The sequence below is a fragment of the Cornus florida genome, unplaced genomic scaffold, assembly GCF_030987335.1.
Source record: "Cornus florida cultivar Cherokee Brave unplaced genomic scaffold, ASM3098733v1 CherokeeBrave_3.0.0_Hap2_Chr10, whole genome shotgun sequence".
NCBI lineage: Eukaryota > Viridiplantae > Streptophyta > Magnoliopsida > Cornales > Cornaceae > Cornus > Cornus florida.
The window spans coordinates 44,098,500-44,118,885 of record NW_026775580.1 but is presented as its reverse complement, the minus strand read 5'-3'; the positions used below and the strand labels follow the sequence as shown (position 1 = coordinate 44,118,885).

The following is a 20,386-nucleotide window of genomic DNA, read 5'->3' as shown; positions in this document are numbered from 1 at the left end:
GTCCACTAAACTATGGATGTATCTGTAATAAAAATTCTCTTAGTTATTATGGGAAAAAGAAAATTTAAGCACTCTATCTTGAAAATAGTCACTTTATGTAATAAAAAATATATATAATATATATATAAATAAATAAATAAATTGAACTAAGACAAATTGACACATCACAACTATACTACCCATGTGCATCATAAAACTCCAAAAGAATTGACATATTAGATGTTCAATGTCGATAAAACTCCACTCATTTTTGTTTAAATTTTATTTATTTATTTCCCTCCCAATATATGCTAACAACATGAGTGTGACATTTGCCTCACTAGTATTATCATTAAAAAGTGATGACTTACCACAGACAGATAAGAAATTAAGTGGACCCTATTGATCCTTTATTAAAAATCAAGCCGACTTTAGTCGGCCAAATGTGAATTTGCATGCAATTATGATTAGCTTTATCGGGTGTGGTGCATGCTAAGAGTATTCACCATAGACGGCTCACGATAGCACTATCTAGAAACGGAATGAGTCGAACAAAAGTCCTGACAGAACGGAGAGGCAATGAAAATAAATAAATAAATAGATAAATAACGTTTTTAAGCCGGTTATAGAGAGAGTTAATTTATTAATTAATTGTTAATATTCTTCAATTAGTGACAATAATGGCGTGTCACGTATTTGTGCGTGTTTTGCGTCTTCGTGGGCCTGGGCTGGCCCACTAACACTGGGGCACCGATTTTCCTCAGTGATGATCCAACCACCTAATGCTTTGACCTCCAAGTCGAGATTTTCCGAAATCCTCGGCGTCAATTAGCTAATGAATCTTCTATTCCCACGCGCATTTGTTTCCCGTGAATTATACTTTTTGGTTTTTACTACTATTTCCTAATTTTAAAAATCACCTTCCCAACCTACCTCAATTTTATAAATTAATTTATAGAATGATTGTTACCTAACCAAAAATATATACTCCCTCCATCCCGATGTAAGTATGTCCCTTGTCTCATAATAAGTGTCATGTTTGAAAAACCGTGATTTAAATAAGTGTCGTATTTAGAAAACCGTGACTCACAAGTTGTGAGTAACAGTTTCCCAAATATGATACTTATTAGTTTGAAATTTTAAATTCAAATGACATATATAGAAAGATATGAAATATATTATTTGAAAAAAAAAAAAAAAAAAAAAAAAAAAAAGAAGAAGAAGTAGGTGGACTATTATTTTGAGACAGAGAGGGAGTATATTTTTTTTGCTATTGATAAGGTGGCGGTATTGCAAACCGTCAAGTTTTAAGTGTACCCCACTATAATATGATCTTAGGTTTGAATCACCTTCCCCTAACTCCAATAATTACCAGATCAAAATATATATATATACATACATACAACAGTGTTCAATTGCTATATATATATATATAGTAGTGTTCAATTACTTCCTGGTGAGCAGGGAGCAATATACTCACTTTTACTCGTAGCTTTAGGATCTAATCCAACGGTTAGTGGGGAGAATAATTATTTTAGGAAATTAACATTATTTTTATTAGCCATTAATTATGAAATGACTATATTGAATACATTTTTAAAGAAAAAAAAAATATTTAACCATGATATGCCATCACCCCACCACCACTGTCACCACCACCTCCACCACCACCACCACCTACACCACACCACCTCTACCCAGACAGATTTGATGGCTACTTTCGACTAAGAATTACCAAATCTACAAATTAATTGGCATCCTTATAATTATTGGTGCATGTGGTGGTGGTAGGTGGCAGTATGGTGGTGATGGAGGTGGTAATGTTGTGATGTGGTTAGGGGAGGTGGTCGTAGCAGTGTTATGGTATGGTTGGGGGGAGGTGGTCGTGGCAGTGGGGGAGGAGGTGGGTGGTGGTGACGGACCGACAGTGGTGGAAATGGGCATAATTAAAATTTAATCAGATTTAAAAAATTATTATTATTATTATTTTAAAAAGCATCTAATATAGTCATTTCATAATTAATGGCTAATTAAAAGAAAATAATTACCTAAAATAACTATTGTTTCAATTAGCCGTAGGATCCAGGGAGTAATTGAACATTACTATATATATATATATATATATATATATATATATATATATATATATACATACATATTGGTGATAAAGATATCAACAAATAAAAATTAAAGAGTTCAATTCTTTAAATTTTAGAAATCAGCTCCCCATCCACAAAGTACTTAACATTGTTTAACAAGTAGACACTTGTCCATTTACCTAAAAGTTTAAGCTATTGGGTAGTGCTACATATACACCTATTTATATCCCTTTCAATTTTCATCCGAATTCGATGTGAGACCTTTGTAACACTTATCCACTTTAGCACCTCAAGGAGTTGATAAATACTTAAATTACTTCTAATTTAATAAGGAGTAATTAAAATTCTTAGAAAATTTTATTAATAGACTCAAACTACTTAACATCCTAAGATTTTGTTAAAACTCACTTTATAATTTTGTTCACAAATAGCATTCAAAGAAAAAAAAAAAGCATTACATAACTAACATTGTCACCAGGTGATTTACATTGAATGCATTGGGTTGTTACTTATTGAAAAAAAAAAAAAATTGCACTTAATTATTGAATTGTATACAATAAATTTTGAAATTTTCCATCCAATTTAAGAAAATGGTACTACATAAAAGGGAGTGTCATTTTTTAAGCATGCTGCTCATCAATTCTTACGGCGCGTGAGGACCAAAATTTTATTTGTTGGATTTCTTCCTCTTTTTTTTTTCCCTGGATTTATCCTCAGTGGTGGTTATCATTATCAAACTAAATCCGCGTGAAATAAATCAAAGATCGATAATCAAACGACAGAAAACCAATAACGCGGATTTAGCTTGTGCCCCAACCGTCGGATCAGTGACCGAGACTTTAATCAAGATTGAAGGCAAAGAACTAAGGAGGCCTTGTGGGCCCAGAAATAAGATGACGTGGTACTTACACTACATGGGACTCATCTAGGTCCTGCCGTTGACAATCACAGCCCAAAAATCCTGAGGTCAGAGCATGTTCTTGACATGCAAGCTTAGACCGGCTTTACTTGCTGGGTCCAGCTAGCCAAGAAGTGTTGCTATCAACAGCCTGTCTTCCATCACAGCCCACCAACATCAAAATTATTTATTATTTATTTTATTTATTTTATGTTTTTAGAGTGCTATGGTCAATTCACCCAAAAAAAAAAAAAAAGGCAAAAAAACAAAGAGAGAGTGATAAGCAATCCAAAGTTTCTAATAATTAAGAAGTGGCTATTTCTTAGTATAGTTGTTTAATTTAAGGAGACTCTAGTAGAGGTATCTGAATAGTTTCACACTTTAATCTGACGAACATAATTCAATCTTACTGGCGTACTTTATAGATAATTCAAATAAATCATAATTTCTTGGAATGAGATTTTAGTATTGTATGCTTAGTGATATTTTCTTTATTTTTAATATGAAAAGTAAAGAATTCGAGTATCTTAAATGTACTTTAGCAGCTAATTGCATGGAGATCAAAAAATAATAATAAAAAATCCTTGGAATTCATTTTTACTTACACTTTATCATGTCACCTCCAATTGGCTTCATGGCTAGTTAAAAACATTTCAAAGATGTTTGAGTAGTTGGGTTGCTATTCATGTTTGAGAATTAGTGTTCGAGTCTTGCACCCACTCCTTCCTCTCTAACCACTACTAACTCCTAATTCTTACTTAAATAGTAACATAAATAAGAAGGTCAATGATTCAAGTCACGTAGAGATGTGTAATTTATTTATTGGACTCATACACATAAGGCACATACCTGTTTATCACTCACTCAAATTTTTTTAATTTTATAGTCGTGTTGATTTTTTTTTTAATTATATACCTATAAAATCTCATTATTGTCACTGAAATTATTTTAAAAAATCACTATTTTTTTTCCCTAGTTGAGCTAGGCTACATGCATGTTGGTAAAAAAAAAAAAAAAAAAAAAAAAAAAAACCTATTGTTCCCCACCCCATAATAATTTGAATCCGTGATACACATGTTTGCGTGCACACACTTAAACTCATGTCTCATGTCTCTATAAGGGGCTCGAACCAAACACCCTCTTTGAACATAAGAGCTTATATCAATCCACTCGAATCCGCTTTAAACACTCGGATATTTTTCAAACTTTAAATACATGCAATGACACGTAAATCACACATATCATTTAAGTCTAAATATTTTTGACATTTTGTACGGAAAATCAAATCGTACGTTCTGAGAATCAAATCCAAAACGTATGAATTTACAATTTCCTCCCCGAGACATCTTATTCACTGGGCCACCCTTGAGATATTATATTTTGTTTATCCCTCTGTAATAATTTTCTATGGTGAGACAACAACAGAAGATTGATAACATACAACTATAAACAAGGAAACATATGTTAGGCCTGTCTAGCAAATGGTTCATGTCTTTGCCAAATCTCATAGTAATACCAAATCAACTAGAGGCATTAACTCATGTCCGGACATGATGGTCTGCCAAATCTTCAACCCCTATTTTCATCCCAAGCCATAGAACATTTCCAGACATGGTAGGCATGAACTTAACAGTTAACAATACAACACAATAGTCTCCCAAATATTTAAAGTTGTATATATATAGGTTGTATATATAAAGTATATATTGCTAGTGTGAGTATGTGTTTTTGGATATGTGGTCATGGCATGCGGTAATAGCTGTTAGCATATATAATTGTGTGTCCAACCACATGTCTGCATATGCTGTCACCTTTGGAGAGTGCATGTGCAATCCTGCATTTGCATTTTTTTCTCTTTCTTGGAAATTTTGTTTAACTCCCACAACACACGGCGCGCGGTGAACATGTCCAGTTGTCAAACATGCCGATTTGTTGCAAAACAAATTTAAATGACCTAATATTTGATGTGACATAATGCTAATTTTTTCAGGATAAGATTGAATCCTCAAAAAATAAATAGAAATAAATAAATAAATTGAACATGGGTTGAACTATATATAAGCAATCGAGTTGATCTCAGAATTATTTAGCTCTCCGCAAGAAACACACGACACTTTGCTTACATACTCATTTCATTTCTTTGAGAATTAAAACTCTCATCATTTAGTGTGAGAGATCGAGAAAATATCGTTAGGCTATAAGATTTTTGATGAGCGTGTAAAATAATTTATCAAAGATTAATGAATAAATTATTTTTGAAAAATTTTAATATTTTTTTCTTCATAAATATTTTACGAGAACAAAACAATAAAAAAAATATTTTGCATTCAGACAAACGGTAATGAATAATTTCATAAGAGATTAATTTTCAAGGGATTAGTATATTATAAATCAAGGTTTTTAAAAATAAACTAAAGCAAAAATAGAAATAAATAAATAAATAAATAAATAAATAAATAAAAGGGTTTAAAATAGGATTGTGGACATCTTAATTCAAGTGAAACCTAAATTAAGTTCAAGTTCGTAATTTTTCAATTTAATTCAAACTCTAATGACAAAAATGAAACTCACATTTTCTCTTATTCATTTTAATGAAGTGTCCAACGGTATGTGTGGTACAAGAAAGCATCCAGGGTACTATGGTATTGAACATGGATGTGGTGGTGGGCCCTACCACATTTAAGAGCTGGAAAGAATTTTTAATATTTTTTCTGTGCTGTACATCCTAATTAGTTAATTCACGTATAATACACGAATTAAACGTGTACGTATGAATTTTAAAAAATACTTTCGTTTGCAGTAAAATATGAATTTTTTTCCATCACCCCGTATTTCGTGACTCTATTTAATTCGTAACCGGATTATTTTTTTTCGTTTACGAACTTCACGTTTCTAATATCATATTTTTCTGGTACACAAATTATTGTCTTTTTTACCATCTTTTGTTTGGTATAGCCATTGTTTTTGAAACCATTAAAATAATGTTATTTATTATGCAAACTATTGTCTTTTCTACCCTCTTTTACTTGGTATAGCCATTATCTTTCAAGCCATTAAAATAATGTTATTCGTTGTGCAATCTCTTATTGTTGTCACTCCAATTATGATCTTTAATCAAAACAATCATAAGTTTTTATTTATTTGTGAAACACTATAATCTTGAAGAATCATAAGTTTTTATTGATATTTGTAGATAGATTTTTTGTTTTGTTGTAAGATCTTTTAAATTTTATTAATATCTTTATTATTATTATTATTATTATTATTATTTTAGAAGTTTATAGATTAGCACACTCCTAGATGTTTTGGTAGAATATCACATTATATACTTATTAATTTTTTTTTTATGATTATTGTGATAGTATCAATTGTAATATATTTATTTTATTAGTTGTTACATATTCTTTATTGTCCTTGTAAATATATTTATATATATATATATAAGAAAATAATAAGGTGTATATAGCCGAATTTTTTATTCTGAATTTTTAATGTATATAACGTATTATACACGTACCTATTCGTATTCATATTTTTACTTCTCTGTATTTTTTTGCCGAATTTTTTAAATATATTTTAAAAAAATATATATCAAATTATACTCGTATGTTTTTGTACTCGTATTTTTTTCGTTCTGTATTTTACTAACTATGGTACGTACTTCTATTGCCTTTCACGTTTGTAATAAAAAATCTCAATTCTCAATTGTGGACTTTACTGCATTTTTATAAGTTTATGATGTCATTTTTATAACCGCAACCAAACATCATAGCCATAATTTTTAATTTGCCTTCAGTCCCATTTTTTGGGTTAAAAATCTAAATTCAAACTTAATTTAAATTTTTTTATATATATTTGTTAATTTTAAATATACTATATATATAAATTAGGATCACCCTTTTCTCTTCAACTTCTTTTTTGTTTAAATCTTAATTCATTGTATATCAATACTTTGAAGAATTAATTTTTAATGAATTTGTTTATAATTTTAACAAATTTACATTAAGTTTTTAGAATTTTATATGCTTAAGTTTTTAGATTTTTATATCAAAAATATACATATATATATATATATATATATATATATATATATATATAAAGATTTTTAGACTATGTATTGGATGGGTGCTTGCCCTTAAACTATTAAATAGTATTGTATACCCACCCATTTATATTCATACATTTTTCTATCCAGATTCGATGTAGGACAAGTTCCTTCTTATAATATTCTCTCCCATCCGAACTTGCAATACCCTTGTTGCGGTCGGGCCACCCTGCCTGCCCGGAGTGCCTAGTGCAGGCACTCAGACGCCTTCCAGACCGGACGCTTGGCGTGACACCGGATCAAGGACTGAATCTGGCTCTGATATTAAATATAACGGGTGGACGCTTGCCCATTTATCAAAAAATTTAAACTATTAGGTAGTACTACATACCTACCCATTTATAATCATACATTTTTCATCCGGATCTAGTGTGGGACAAGTTCCCCTTACAACATCTAGCCTCAAGACTCGATGCTCTAACCGGAGGGAAAGGTACTGAGGAGAGGAGGCAGTGCAACAGAGTAAAACTCGTGTCTTTGAAGAATAATGTCAAATGTCGTTTTATATATATACACATATAGATACATGCATGCGAATGAACTTTTATTGTTGTGAGATTGTGAATAAAAGGGTCTTCAGTCATGAAGGTTGCAGGGTGACTCCCACCATTACCACTTCAAGCAATGTCCAGAATCCTCCACCCTCTCACATACTCGTCATCTAGAATTTCCTTTTACAAGTCATTATAATTTCAGCTAGCCGTTATATGTTCCTTTTGAATAGAAACTAGAGAAATAATTCAAAGAACATGGGGATTGGAAACAAGTTCTACCATATGATGAACACGACCAACCCTAATTGACGTCGTTTTGCATCACTTTGGGGATTGAATTGAGAGGAGGTCGAAGGTCCGGGGCAAGTGTTCGGGCGAAGGTTTAGGGTTTCATAGTGAAGAGAGACAATAGAGAGAGACACAGGTTCTCACAAAGAGAAGGGTTCGCCAGAAGAGTTGTCAAGGTCGGTAATCGATATCAATAGGGATTGGAAATGGAAAATGACTTGTGGAAGTTTTTTCGATAAGTCATTTTTGTAAGAAATCTAAAATATATTTTACTTACAAACAGAGCCTTAAATTTGCAAGAACATGCTTCTCGTTTGCTCAATGGAAATAGCCACAACCATTACTCATCATATTGCTACACCAGAGTTAAAATGTGTTTACATACTAAACAGTAGATTGCAGGGGCAGATTTGTTTTTCCACAAAGATAGAACCAGCCTAAAGTTGCAAGTATGCGACGATGATAGCATTGGAAAGGTACCAGAGATCAACAAACTCGTTCTTCACAGAAGGATTTGGCAGCGGTAGCATCTGAACGATGAATGTCTGAGCTGTAACCAGTCCAAGATGAGGAAAATGCACCCTAAGCACAATGTAGCTCGCATCATTATAGAAAATAGAATGCAGAATTACCAATTTTGGCATCACAGCCAATTTGAATCGAAGGGGAATTTCTGCTAGCCGACCTAGCACCGGTGCTGCAGATGAAGTCCATTTATAGATTAAAAAATATTTACCACTGGCCACGGCATAATGAATCTTACTGACTCATCTCTGATACCACTTTTTCAAGTGCTTCAGTTGTCAAAGGAATGTACAAGCAGTCTTGGCCATCAGAATGCCTTCTGGTCTTGACCAACTCATGATCTTTGAATTCTGTCAAATGGGAATTTAATGTCACCTGGCTACTCACGAGGAAGCGCTCTCGACAGATTGTGTACAATTCATTGACTGGCATCCCTGAGAAAGAAAAAATGAGACATGAATGATACATTCAAGTTGAAAACGACAATTTCTCCAAAGTAGGTCTGGCTACTTGCCTTCTTCATCAGGATGAGCAAGTTGATGGTCTGCTAGGACTTTAAACACACTCTGGGCATTAGGTGTCAAACTCTGTAAAACTATTGAAGCTGTTTTCACAGTTTGGGCAGTGCCACCATGTGCAAGAATCAAAGGGAAGAAAATTCCTTCAACCTTGTATGGTGCAAAGGTAGCGACATGGTACCAACACCAGTTAAACTGTGTGTGAACCATCTTCTTATCCCACACTTGCATCAAACCCAACACGGTAATATTAGGCTCAACAACTGGATACATTAATAAGAATAATCGAATATTTGATAACGCTACTACTTCAGACCCCTTTATGTAGACAGATTAAAATAGCAAACAGTATAGAATTAAAGGACAAGGTTTTGTACTCTAGTAGCAGGCAAGGGTCACTTCAAATGGCCATTTTAAGCACAAAGTTTATCCATACCATCCATCCAACCATCTTCTTCTAAAATTACACGGCCATTTTAAGCACTGGGTTTATCTATACATGTATGGATATTTCTGGAGAAGGGGTCAAGTACAATATAACATGAAAATATTTAAATACTCGTATTAAGGACCACTACCACAAAGGTACATTAACTGACAAAATTTTATGAGACAATTTAATTGAAGCATCTCAAGGAAAAAAAAATAGAGAGAGAGATTAAAGAAATGGTCCGCAACAATTGCCAATTGCTAATTGATTATCTATGAAATAGATGTACTTACAAAGAGGTGCATTCACATGGTCGATAGAAGCAACAATGCGAACATGAGAACAAGCAGCTATTTTTGCAAGATATTGTTGAGTCTCAGAGTCTCGCAATCCAGGACCATCAATATTATGAATGACTATACAAACAAAACATCCATCTCCCTCCATGTGTGGTCCATCCAGAAAAGCAAGAAGATCATCCACTGATCGGGCATTAAATGGCTGTTGATCTTTAGCCAAAGGAGTTCTTCGCTGGGTTTTCAATTGATCCCATAAAACTTCGGCTAAAGCTATCAAAACCTACAAGTTAAACATTCATGATTTGTCATTGGAATAAATGATGACAAAAAGTAGTCAATAGATAGCACTTACATTGAGCCCTCGAGTCAAAGAAAGAAATTAAGTCCATTACCCAGAACATGTTCCACCTATGCGGTATGTTGAGAGGGGAAGAATGGAGATAGACCTTACCTTTGGCATTATTTAGCAACAAAGACTGCTCTTGGATTTGAAGCCATAACCTCGGATTTGTCAGTCTAAGCCTTTACCATTGCACCAAGCAATGACCTCTCCGGCTCTCCCTTTTGAGTCAAATAAAGAAAGCAAATTACCCAGTATATATGTCCCACCCACACAAGGAGATGGGAAAGATTCATTTCAAGTCAAATAACTAAAATTTTGAGGAAAATACAATCAAGTTGAGTGGGGCGAATATGCTTATCACTTATAAGGTAAAATAGTCAATTTAACAAAGAAAATTTACAAATGAGTCCTGGAAAGACGAGGATGACTAAGTATAACAATAGAATCATAGATTTATACTGATAAATCATCATCTACTCTAAAAACAAGTTAATATAACACTTAGATATAACTATTTATCAGAGAAAAAAAAAAGAAAAAAAAAAGAAAAAGAAAAAGAAAAGAACAACACTCAAATATAACACAAGGTAGAATCTTAGTCATTAAGGACCAACAAACATAGCTCCATAATAAGTGGCTATGCTAAAGAACAAAACAAGTTCTTTGCACATACTAAAAGAATCAAATTAAGCCCACAGATGCAGCATTTTACCCAGGAAAAGAGCGTCCCACTTAAAGGGTAGGATAGATATGTAGAGGTGCGGGCTGTTTATGTGCAAACCCGGCAGGTCTTTTTTGGTTGTGACAGAGGTATCACTTCAGCTGTACAGCTTCAAGCAGGGGGTCCCCTAATCTTTCTGCAACTGGTGTTGTGGATTATAGAGAAGTGGCTCCAAGAACAATAGTTCCCCTTGGTACTTCGCTTTTGCTGTAGGTAAGTCATTTTGTAATCGGGGAAGGAGGTGATAAGTATGGCCCCGGAGAACCGGATCATAGGAAGCGAGTTGTACATCTATGAATCCTTCCTGTAAGCTCAACGAGGGTAACACCCACTGGAATTATGGAATTGGTGGTAACAGCCAGTCTAGACTCTTGAGTCTTGACAAAAAAATTCAGGACAAAATCGAAGTCAAGGTTTTAAGTTACAAGAATGGTCAAGACCATTAAAACAACTTGACAAGTTCCCAATTGCTACGTGCCATAGTCTATAAAATTTCTGCTTTTAATATTTGCTAAAGGTAAGAACCTATAAATACAATTAGGCTACGAAACAATATAAGCGGCCCAAAAGACATATGTTACCAGTCCTTAGTGAGATAGATCCAAGTCACTCTGGAATAGTCATCAATCAAGGAGACAAAATACTTATAAAGAAAGGAATTGGAAATGTATGGCTCCAACTCGGGCAGGTTGGGCGGGTTAGAGTTACAACTCAGGCCCAACCTGTCACACCACGATATTTTTAGAACGTGATAAAATAAAATAGAACTATTTATGATGAAACAAAATAAACTTTTATACCATTAAAGATTAACCGCCTCGACAATCCTTTATTATTAAATCAAACTTTAATAACTAAAGAATGATAATCTCAAACATAAAAACGAAATCTTTTGATCCATTACATTATATTTTTAAAAAAATAAAAAATAAAAAATCCTAAGGAATGTCTCTTAACACTTCTTAAGTAAGGAGCAAACATTGTCAGGTGAGCTCCGGGAATTCTCCATTACCGAAAGAAAGCTATTGGACCTACAAAAATGCTCTAAATCCATATAATCAATACATAGGTTATCATATACATTGTAAGAATGTTCATAGCATTATCCATACACGCACAAGGAACTGAGCATAATTAAAATTGAATTATAAGCCAATAAATAGAACACTCCAAACACAATTCAATCCCAAAACAACGTCAAAACCCAATACCCAACGTTAAATAAAAAAAATCCTCAACTTGTTTACCGCACACACCACGGATTCCAGGTCATTCTCCGCGGACCGCTGACCTCCAACTAAATTCCGGAATAATTTCTTTCAACCAAAGGATTTTCACTCTTTCCTAGTTCAACTGGTTAGACATGTACGATTACACGCAATCCAAATAACAAATTTTATTTATTTATAATTATTTATCAAATAGAACAATCTTCACAAAGTAAATATTTTGGTACCAAATACAACTAAGCCTGATTCTAGAAAGACAAAAAACAAAAAACAAAATGAACAAATATGTAACCAAATAGACAATAACTTATAGTAATATAATCAGTTTATGAAAAGTTAACTAAAATTGATATAAAGCCAATTTCAAATTTTTAATACAAATACATATATACACACACATATTCAGAAAAACCATTTCCATGTGTCCAAGAGTGAGTTATCACTGTAAGATGGAGAGATACACACATGACCATATTCCAAAAGAATAAGGAATATAGAAATATAGGAATATATATATACATATATATATATATAAGATGAATAAGAAAGACAATATTCCTATAGGAATATAAGTACATAAATAAGATGAATAAGAAAGGAAATAGAACACTAACCAGAATCGATAGTTACTTTAGGAAAGGAAAAATATAGAATGAATACCCAAATGACCGATAGCCAAATTCTCGGATGACATAAACACTGTATTGAGTGTATTTATTCCCAAACAATTTGATGATCTTAAAGCCTGCATATGCTGCTCAAAATCTGTTTTCTCCAAGATTTTCAAAAAATGATTTGAATAAGCTTGATCAAAACAACTACCAATGCACAATTTCTCACCCCTACTATTGCCATTGCTAAGCTTAACACTTCTCTTATTTACCTTATTTTTTACCCAAAGCCAACTAGCTTAAACACTAGTTACCTTATATTAAAGGCCATCCTCTAATCTTTAAAAGGGTACACTTGATAACATATTAGCACTTTTAAAAATTCTAATTATAATACTTTGGGAAGCTCTTAGATTTTAATATAACAAGTATCAACCTTCACCACCCAACCAAAACCATGATATCATAGCCACCCAAAAAAAGGTTAGTAGCGACTGCCTTTATGCCATCACCACACCAATACTAGCCCCCACAACAATGTCACCATCAATCCTAATGTCACCCACACCGCACATCAACAGTTAGCACTATCAATGAGCTTCAGCTACCCCACCACTTCTTCCCCGGCCACCACTACTATATTGCAGACACATTGCCTACGCCAATCATGTGTGCTTGTGTGTGTCATTGTTAACACCCAACATATTGCAATAAATTTATGTTTTTTCCCTCTTCCTCTTATTCTAATCCACACATAAAATTCCCTATAGTCATCAAAAGATCTTAGCACTAAAGGAAATACGGGATCCAAATATTTTTCAAAGAATTGGACTCAGTTTGGTTTGCATAGATACATAGGTAAACGAAACCAATATCATTTTGCAGCATCAAGTATACCTGTTTAAGATTGATTGATTGAAGATAGCCATTGATTACAACTACAGCACACTCAGTTAACGTTGTTGAAGCAAAATCTTCAATCAGTGCCTTCTTAGACCCAAATCCATACATCAGAAGGCCAAAACCACACCTGGGACATTATAACCAACACAGAAAACCATAATAAAAAAGAAATAAATAAAATTAAAAAAGAAAAAAGAAAAAAAGTGGGTGCATACCTTAACTCAAAAGCCCACTTAGGATACAAACTTCTATAACTGTTTATCAACACTGCAATTTCCTTCTCGTGTTTAGGCTCAATATTAGATGCCGCTGCTCTTAGCTCCTACATATAGATACCCACAATATTAGATGCAGCTGCACTTACATCCTACATATAGATATCCAAATTCACATTTCCTTGAAAAAACAGTAACCTAAAAATAAAATCAATATTGATATTTGACATTTTCATTTATTTATATAAGATTTTGTAAATTTTTGGTGTTGAACGGGGAAAATTTTCTATCAATAAAGACAAAACTAAGGAGAATTCATTCCCCCCCAAAAAAAATAGCCATTTTTTGCTTTCGTTCTTATCTCTAAACGTGGGTATATATACAAATACATTATATATATATATATATATATATATATTTATATTTATATTAGACTAGTATTAGCTATTGTCATTTTCAGTACTAGAACAAGAAGGGGATGCTTCTACAAACAGCCTCCTCCATCGCACCCCCTGCCCAGTTCACCACCAATTGCTTTATTACTTCAACAATCGCAACCCTGCAACAACAATGATGCCAAAAACCCTCTTTCCGCATTTTGGAAGTGGACCTACCATCAAAAGCCTAAAAAGTTTGCTGTATTTGAATAGATTGGGATCACCCAATATCACTCCCACAAAAGCAAATGCTTCTTTGCTTGAGACTTTATCTTTTGTGGGCCATGATATTGCAAATATTGATATACATACATATATAAATATATATACACACACAGAGAGAGGAGTACCTGTTCGTCAACAAGATCGATTTCGGATAGCTTACGATTTGATTTCTTTCCAGACTCCTTTGCAAGAAAATAGTTTCTTGAGAATCCAAACTCCTCTTCGTCAACATCGTTCGCTTCCATGATTTCGATTCCAGCAAATTTTCAGGAAAGAGAGAGTGGGGAATGAACGAACTATGCGTGCCCTAGTTTCTTTTTCCCGCGGTTTTTCATTTTTTGTTGAAGGAATTGGAGTGTGGCAATGGGTTTTTGGGTATATTTGGGCTCTACTCTCTCTATTTTGGAAAATGGAAACCATCGAATTAACTTTTGGGTCACATATGGGCCCAATCAGTTTGGTCTATTGTACATTATCACATCCTTTGGAGTTTCATTGCCCAAAAAAAAAAAAAAACACAACTTGGGACCATAAAAAAAACCACTTGAAGACTCTACATAGTGGCAGCTATAATATTTTTCTCTCATTCCCGAAAAAGACTTTTGCACCTTTATTATTTCATTATTTATGCCATTAATTAATTGTGTCATATTACATAAATAAAAATATTTTATTTTAATAGGTTCTATCAGAATTGGACCGGGAATCCAAATTTACAGATGTGCGGCGTGCCTTGTCCATCTCGCATCTTTTTTTCCCTAAGTCACATAAAACGGGAGCAGGGGAACGAGAACAAATTCGAGAGCGGGAACATGAGAGCGGCATAATTAAGTCATAAGCAGTGAGAATTTAAGCGAGAGCGTGCGCGAAGCGGGAAGACTCTCTGAGCATGAGAGCGACACCTGTTGAGAAGGATTGTGTGACTTAAGTCCTATCACTATGTGTCAGTATTTAATAAGTTGGTGGTATTATATCATCACTACAACCGACACAATTAAAATTTTCTCCTCATTCGCATCCAACAAGATTTTCTAGAAGATTTGAATGTTCATCTTATTTGTAAACTTTGAGTTAATTTCTTACCCGTCTACTACTTCTACCACTAATTTTTCAGTCGATGATTTTAAATGGCTGATCACTTCATGACATAAATTATGAAATATGACCCATATATTTTTGTTGTACAGTAGTTCGCTTATTCTATTTCAATGCCTTTGCTTATCTATATATACATATATATACTCAAACCAATCCCAACTTAGAAAAATCAACAACAGTAGAGTCCCTCCTCCCAGGGACGAAGCCAGGATGTAAGGTAAGTGGGGGCAAAAATAAATTTTGGGGGGCAATAGTGCATTTTTTTAGTAATTTTAGTGGGGGCAAATGTAATATTTCATGGGTATATTACTGAAAATGAACAAATTATAAGGGTAAAATACTATAATAATAAAATATATAAAAAATCATTGGGGGCAATTGCCCCCACACCCTTAAACGTGGATCTGTCCTTGCCTCCTCCCATTACTCCCAACAACTGTCATATTAGTTTGCTTTATACTATAGATGTCAAGAGTACTTGGTCACAAAAACACATCTAGTAAGAAAAGAATAGCTCCCGAAGATGCTGGTGCATGGCCTTTGATCGGTCACCTCCGTTTATTAGCAGGGTCCAAACTGCCTCACATAATCCTTGGAACCTTAGCTGATGAATATGGACCGATCTTCGCAATTTGACTAGGAGTGCACAGGATTTTGGTGATTAGTACTTGGGAATTGGCTAAAGAATGTTTCACCACCAATGATAGAGCCTTCTTTTCCCGCCTAAAAGCGGTAGTAGTGAAGCACATGGGCTACCACTATGCTATGTTTGGGCTCGGCCCTTACGGTTGATAAGTGATAAGCGTCGAATATTACATATTCAAGCGCCCTTATTTGCATTAGTTAAGTCCATTAGTTGTTTATTTTATTTAGATTGCCTTCATTTGCATGTTCATATTTATTTTCAGGTTCATTGGCCAAAAAGGAGCAAGAATGAGTTTTTGTTGAAGCCTTAAATGTCATGGTGCTCATTAAGAAAGTTCTGGCAGCAGTGGGAAGTGAGTTTGATCGCCATTTTTGACCTAGCAAACTCGAGAACTGGACTTTCATCAAAACATATAACATGAAGAGCTATGAATCAGCTTTCCAAAGACATAAAGTTTGCTTCATTTGGAGTTCAGAGCAAAGAGTTATGCTATTTTCACCAAAGGTGCGCAGAACAGCCTGGCAGCAATGGATTTCGACCTTGCTCCTCATTTTTGACCCTCCAACCTTCAGAACTGGACTTTCATTATAACATGGTTTATGTAGAACTTTGAATTAGCTTTCCAAATCTTCAAACGGTTCGTCATTTGGAGTTCGGAGCGGGAAGTTATGGTCATTTTGCCAAAGTGGCTCAAGCTGGAAAGTAGCTTCGAGCGCTCGAAGAGCCACCTTCGAGCGCTCGAAAATTGGGCAGAATGCCCTCCGGAAGTCCTCATTTTCAGCCCACTTGTGCCTTGTCACCCTCATCTCTTATTTCCTCTTTTTGGAGTTGGTAGAAGATGTGTGGAGGGCCTTGTTTTGAGGGGTTTTGGTTGGTTTTCTTGCCTACAAAAGCTAAAGGAGCATTTCATTATCAAATATCTTGGAAGGGCAGAATTTCTAGAGAGAGGGAGGAGAGCAAGAGAAGGTTTTCTTGAAGCCACAAGAAGGGAGCTCGAAAATGGAGGGAAAAGGCATGGTTTTTCCTTCATCTAAAGCTTCTATGGGTAACTAACTCACCCTCTAGGGAGGTGATGAAGTCCCTCCCTTGTAAGCATGATCTAGTTTAGCTTTATTTTGGGGATTACAATGTATATGCTATGGTCTTTTCATAACCAAGAGCACTTCATTTGTTGTAATGAATGTTAATATTGCTATGAATGATTTATTTGAGTTGTTTATCTTGTTTTAGATGACCTCTTACATTAATCATGTTGCTTGAGTTTTCATGGTGAGAATGGAAACTAGGTTATGGAATGGTTTAATGACATGTTGATAGGTGACTTTGATAGATCATTGCTTAGGAAAGCCCTTTGATGGTGTATGCTTAATCCCTACCTTCATGTGCTTCATCATTGTGTCAAGGGCTTGATAGTCTTTCATTTAAGTATATGTGTTTAAGCTACACTCTAGTTTAGGTAGTCTAAACATATTCACCTTTGATGGATTATTCTTGTTTGTGATTCAATGTACTTCTTGTTAATTATATGGCAACCATGAGTTGCTATATAATTCTTGGCCATTATATATTGTTTTTCCCCAATTTAGCTCTAATCTAGCATGTGTATAGGGATGGAGACGGATTCACTCCCCTAGTTGTCTTTAATCGAATTTCATCTCATTTAAATTCTTGCAAGTTTTTAGTTCATGCATCTTAATTTCATAACTTAAGTGACAACCAACAAATCCTCTATGAACACTCCATATCACTCTAAAATGATTCTAGATACTTAGGTTGCCGTAGATTAGCGCAGTCCCAGTGGTTCGACTTACCCGACCAATAGCCCTATTTTACAATGATTCGTGCTATTGCGAAGGTTGATTAAATTTAGGTCATATTATCAACCGATCAAATTTTGGCGCCGTTGCCGGGGACTTGCAAACGGTTTAGCAACCAAAGTTCTAGGGTTAATTTTAGTTTGATTGTTAATATTGTGAATTGTGCATATTTCTTGTGTGGTTTTGACCATCTTTATGTTTTAAGTGATCTTGTGAGATTCTAGGAATTCGGGGCTCACTGAGGAAATGCTAGCAAATTTGTAAGTCTAGAGGACTCCAAGTAAGTCTCTTGACCTCCTAGTTTCAAACTTGTTAATATTTTGCATGTGTTTAATCTAGAGATTTTTAGCTTGTGAAGCCCTTGTCGAGGCTATTTCTGTTTTTCTGTTTTACAAAGCATCGGTCCTTGTCGAGGCCAATTTTTATATGTCTTGTGATAATTGAGGAGAAAGGGAACATCGTATGTGAAGTTGATGATAAAAAATTTTTGTTATGATGATTGTGTTGTGAGTGTTGATGTTTGGCCGTAGATCGCTTTCCTTCCCAACTCTTGACTCGCCAGTTGACATAAATTCACTTGAAAGAACTCTTAGACGGAACCTTAGGGAATCTTCTAGCATAAGAGAACTTGAAACTGAATTTAACACAATGGCTGAAAATGTAGGAAATGTCGGAAATGAGGGAATTAATGGTGATAGGGCTGGAATTCCAAATGTAGAGCCAATGACCCTCAGAGACCATTTCATCCCTACCACCTATGCTTCACCTTCATGCATAGTGATGCCAAACATTGATGCAGCTCAATATGAGATCAAATCTAGTACCATTCAAATGCTTCCATCTTTCCATGGCCTTGATAATGAAGATCCATATAAGCATCTTGATGAGTTCCTTGAGATTTGTTCAACCATCAGGTTGCGAGGTTTCCCTGAAAATGCCCTCCATTTGCATCTTTTTCCATTCTCCTTAAAAGATCGCGCAAAATATTGGTTGAGCTCCCTAGTGGCAAATTCCATCAATTCTTGGGCTCAATTGCAACAAGAATTTCTTAAGAAATATTATCCGGTGAGCAAAACCAACCAAATGAGGCGTTCCATTCTCAGCTTTTCTCAAATCGATGGAGAACAACTCCATGAGACTTGGGAAAGGTTGCAAGATCTTCTTAGGAAATGTCCGCATCATTTGATTCCAAAATGGCAATTGGTGCAAGCCTTCTATGATGGTTTAACTGAACCACATAGACTCATGGTTGACTCCTCTTGTGGAGGGATGTTCATGTCCAAGAGTGCGGATGAGGCTTGGACTCTTCTTGAGAATTTAAGTGAAAATTCACTTCAACATACTTCTCGTAGGGCTCCAACCTCAATCGCTGCAAAGAACACCAATCCTTGTCAACCAAAGACGATGAGGGAAGAATCCTCTCAAGTGGATGCCATAGCTCACAAATTCTATCAATTGATGGCACCACATCTTTCTACCTCTTTGTCTCAAAATTCGGCAAGTACGGTATGTGCATCATGTACTAGTCCATTCCATCTCTCAGAAGATTACCCCACACCGGAGCAATTTCCCAATCTAAATCAAGAGCAAGCAAATGCCATGTTCTCAAGGCCTGGGAATAATCCATATTCCAATACTTATAATCCAGGTTGGAGAGATCATCCAAATTTTTCGTGGAGGCAACAAGCCCCACAAAATTCTCAATTTCAAAGCCAAGGGCATCAAAATCCTCCCTCCTCTCAATTTCAAAATAGGCAATTTCCAGCCTCTTCAAGCTACCGTCCTCCGTATAATCCAAATGTCTCTAATCAACCTCCGGTGTACCCAACTGATGAAATTGTGGCTGCAAACAAGCAAATGATGGAATCCTTAAACAAGCAAATTATGGATTCTAACAAGCAACTCTTGACATCTCTGCAGCCTACCCTTCAAATGGTTCACTCTCATACTCAGTCCATAGCTAAGCTCGAAAATCAAGTGGGCCAAATAGCTAACTCTGTGAACCAATTGCTTCAAAAGGACAAGGGTAAGCTTCCCGCTCAACCCTTTGAAAATCCTAGAGGAATGCATGCGATTGATGAAACCCCTCCATCGAGTGGGCCGAGTCATGAGCATGTTCAAGCAATCACCACCCTTAGGAGTGGTAGAGTGGTTGACAACAAGGTTGATGGAGACAAAAATGAAAAAGAACCTCCCTTGAAAAATCCAAATCCAAGCTCTTCTCGTCCAAATACCATTTCTGGAAATCCCGCACATGTAAACCCAAATGTGGAAACTACTTATGAGCCAAAAGCTCCGTTTCCTCAACGTCTTCAAGAGTCGACACATATTGGGAACAAGAATTGTAAAATTCAAGACATGTGGGAAGTTTTCAAGCAAGTGAAGATCAACTTGCCCCTCTTGGATGCTATCAAGCAAATCCCTCCCTATGCAAAATTTCTCAAAGACTTGTGCACTCAAAAGCGCACTTCTAAAAATCATTTGCCAAAGAAAGTAATGTTAACTG

At 35.0% G+C, this 20,386-nt stretch overlaps 1 protein-coding gene across 1 annotated transcript; it reads right to left on the bottom strand.

The window, feature by feature from the left end:
- Window positions 1-8,130: 8,130 nt before the first annotated feature.
- On the bottom strand, window positions 8,131-14,730 carry LOC132278725 (origin of replication complex subunit 2). The gene is made up of 6 exons (XM_059780592.1): window positions 14,445-14,730; window positions 13,658-13,764; window positions 13,437-13,569; window positions 9,630-9,915; window positions 8,903-9,130; window positions 8,131-8,822 (listed from the first exon to the last, which is right to left on the bottom strand). Exons 1-6 carry the CDS (start codon window positions 14,562-14,564, stop codon window positions 8,623-8,625), a joined length of 1,074 nt encoding a protein of 357 aa, XP_059636575.1. The 5' UTR covers window positions 14,565-14,730; the 3' UTR covers window positions 8,131-8,622.
- Between the last annotated feature and the right edge of the window lie 5,656 nt (window positions 14,731-20,386).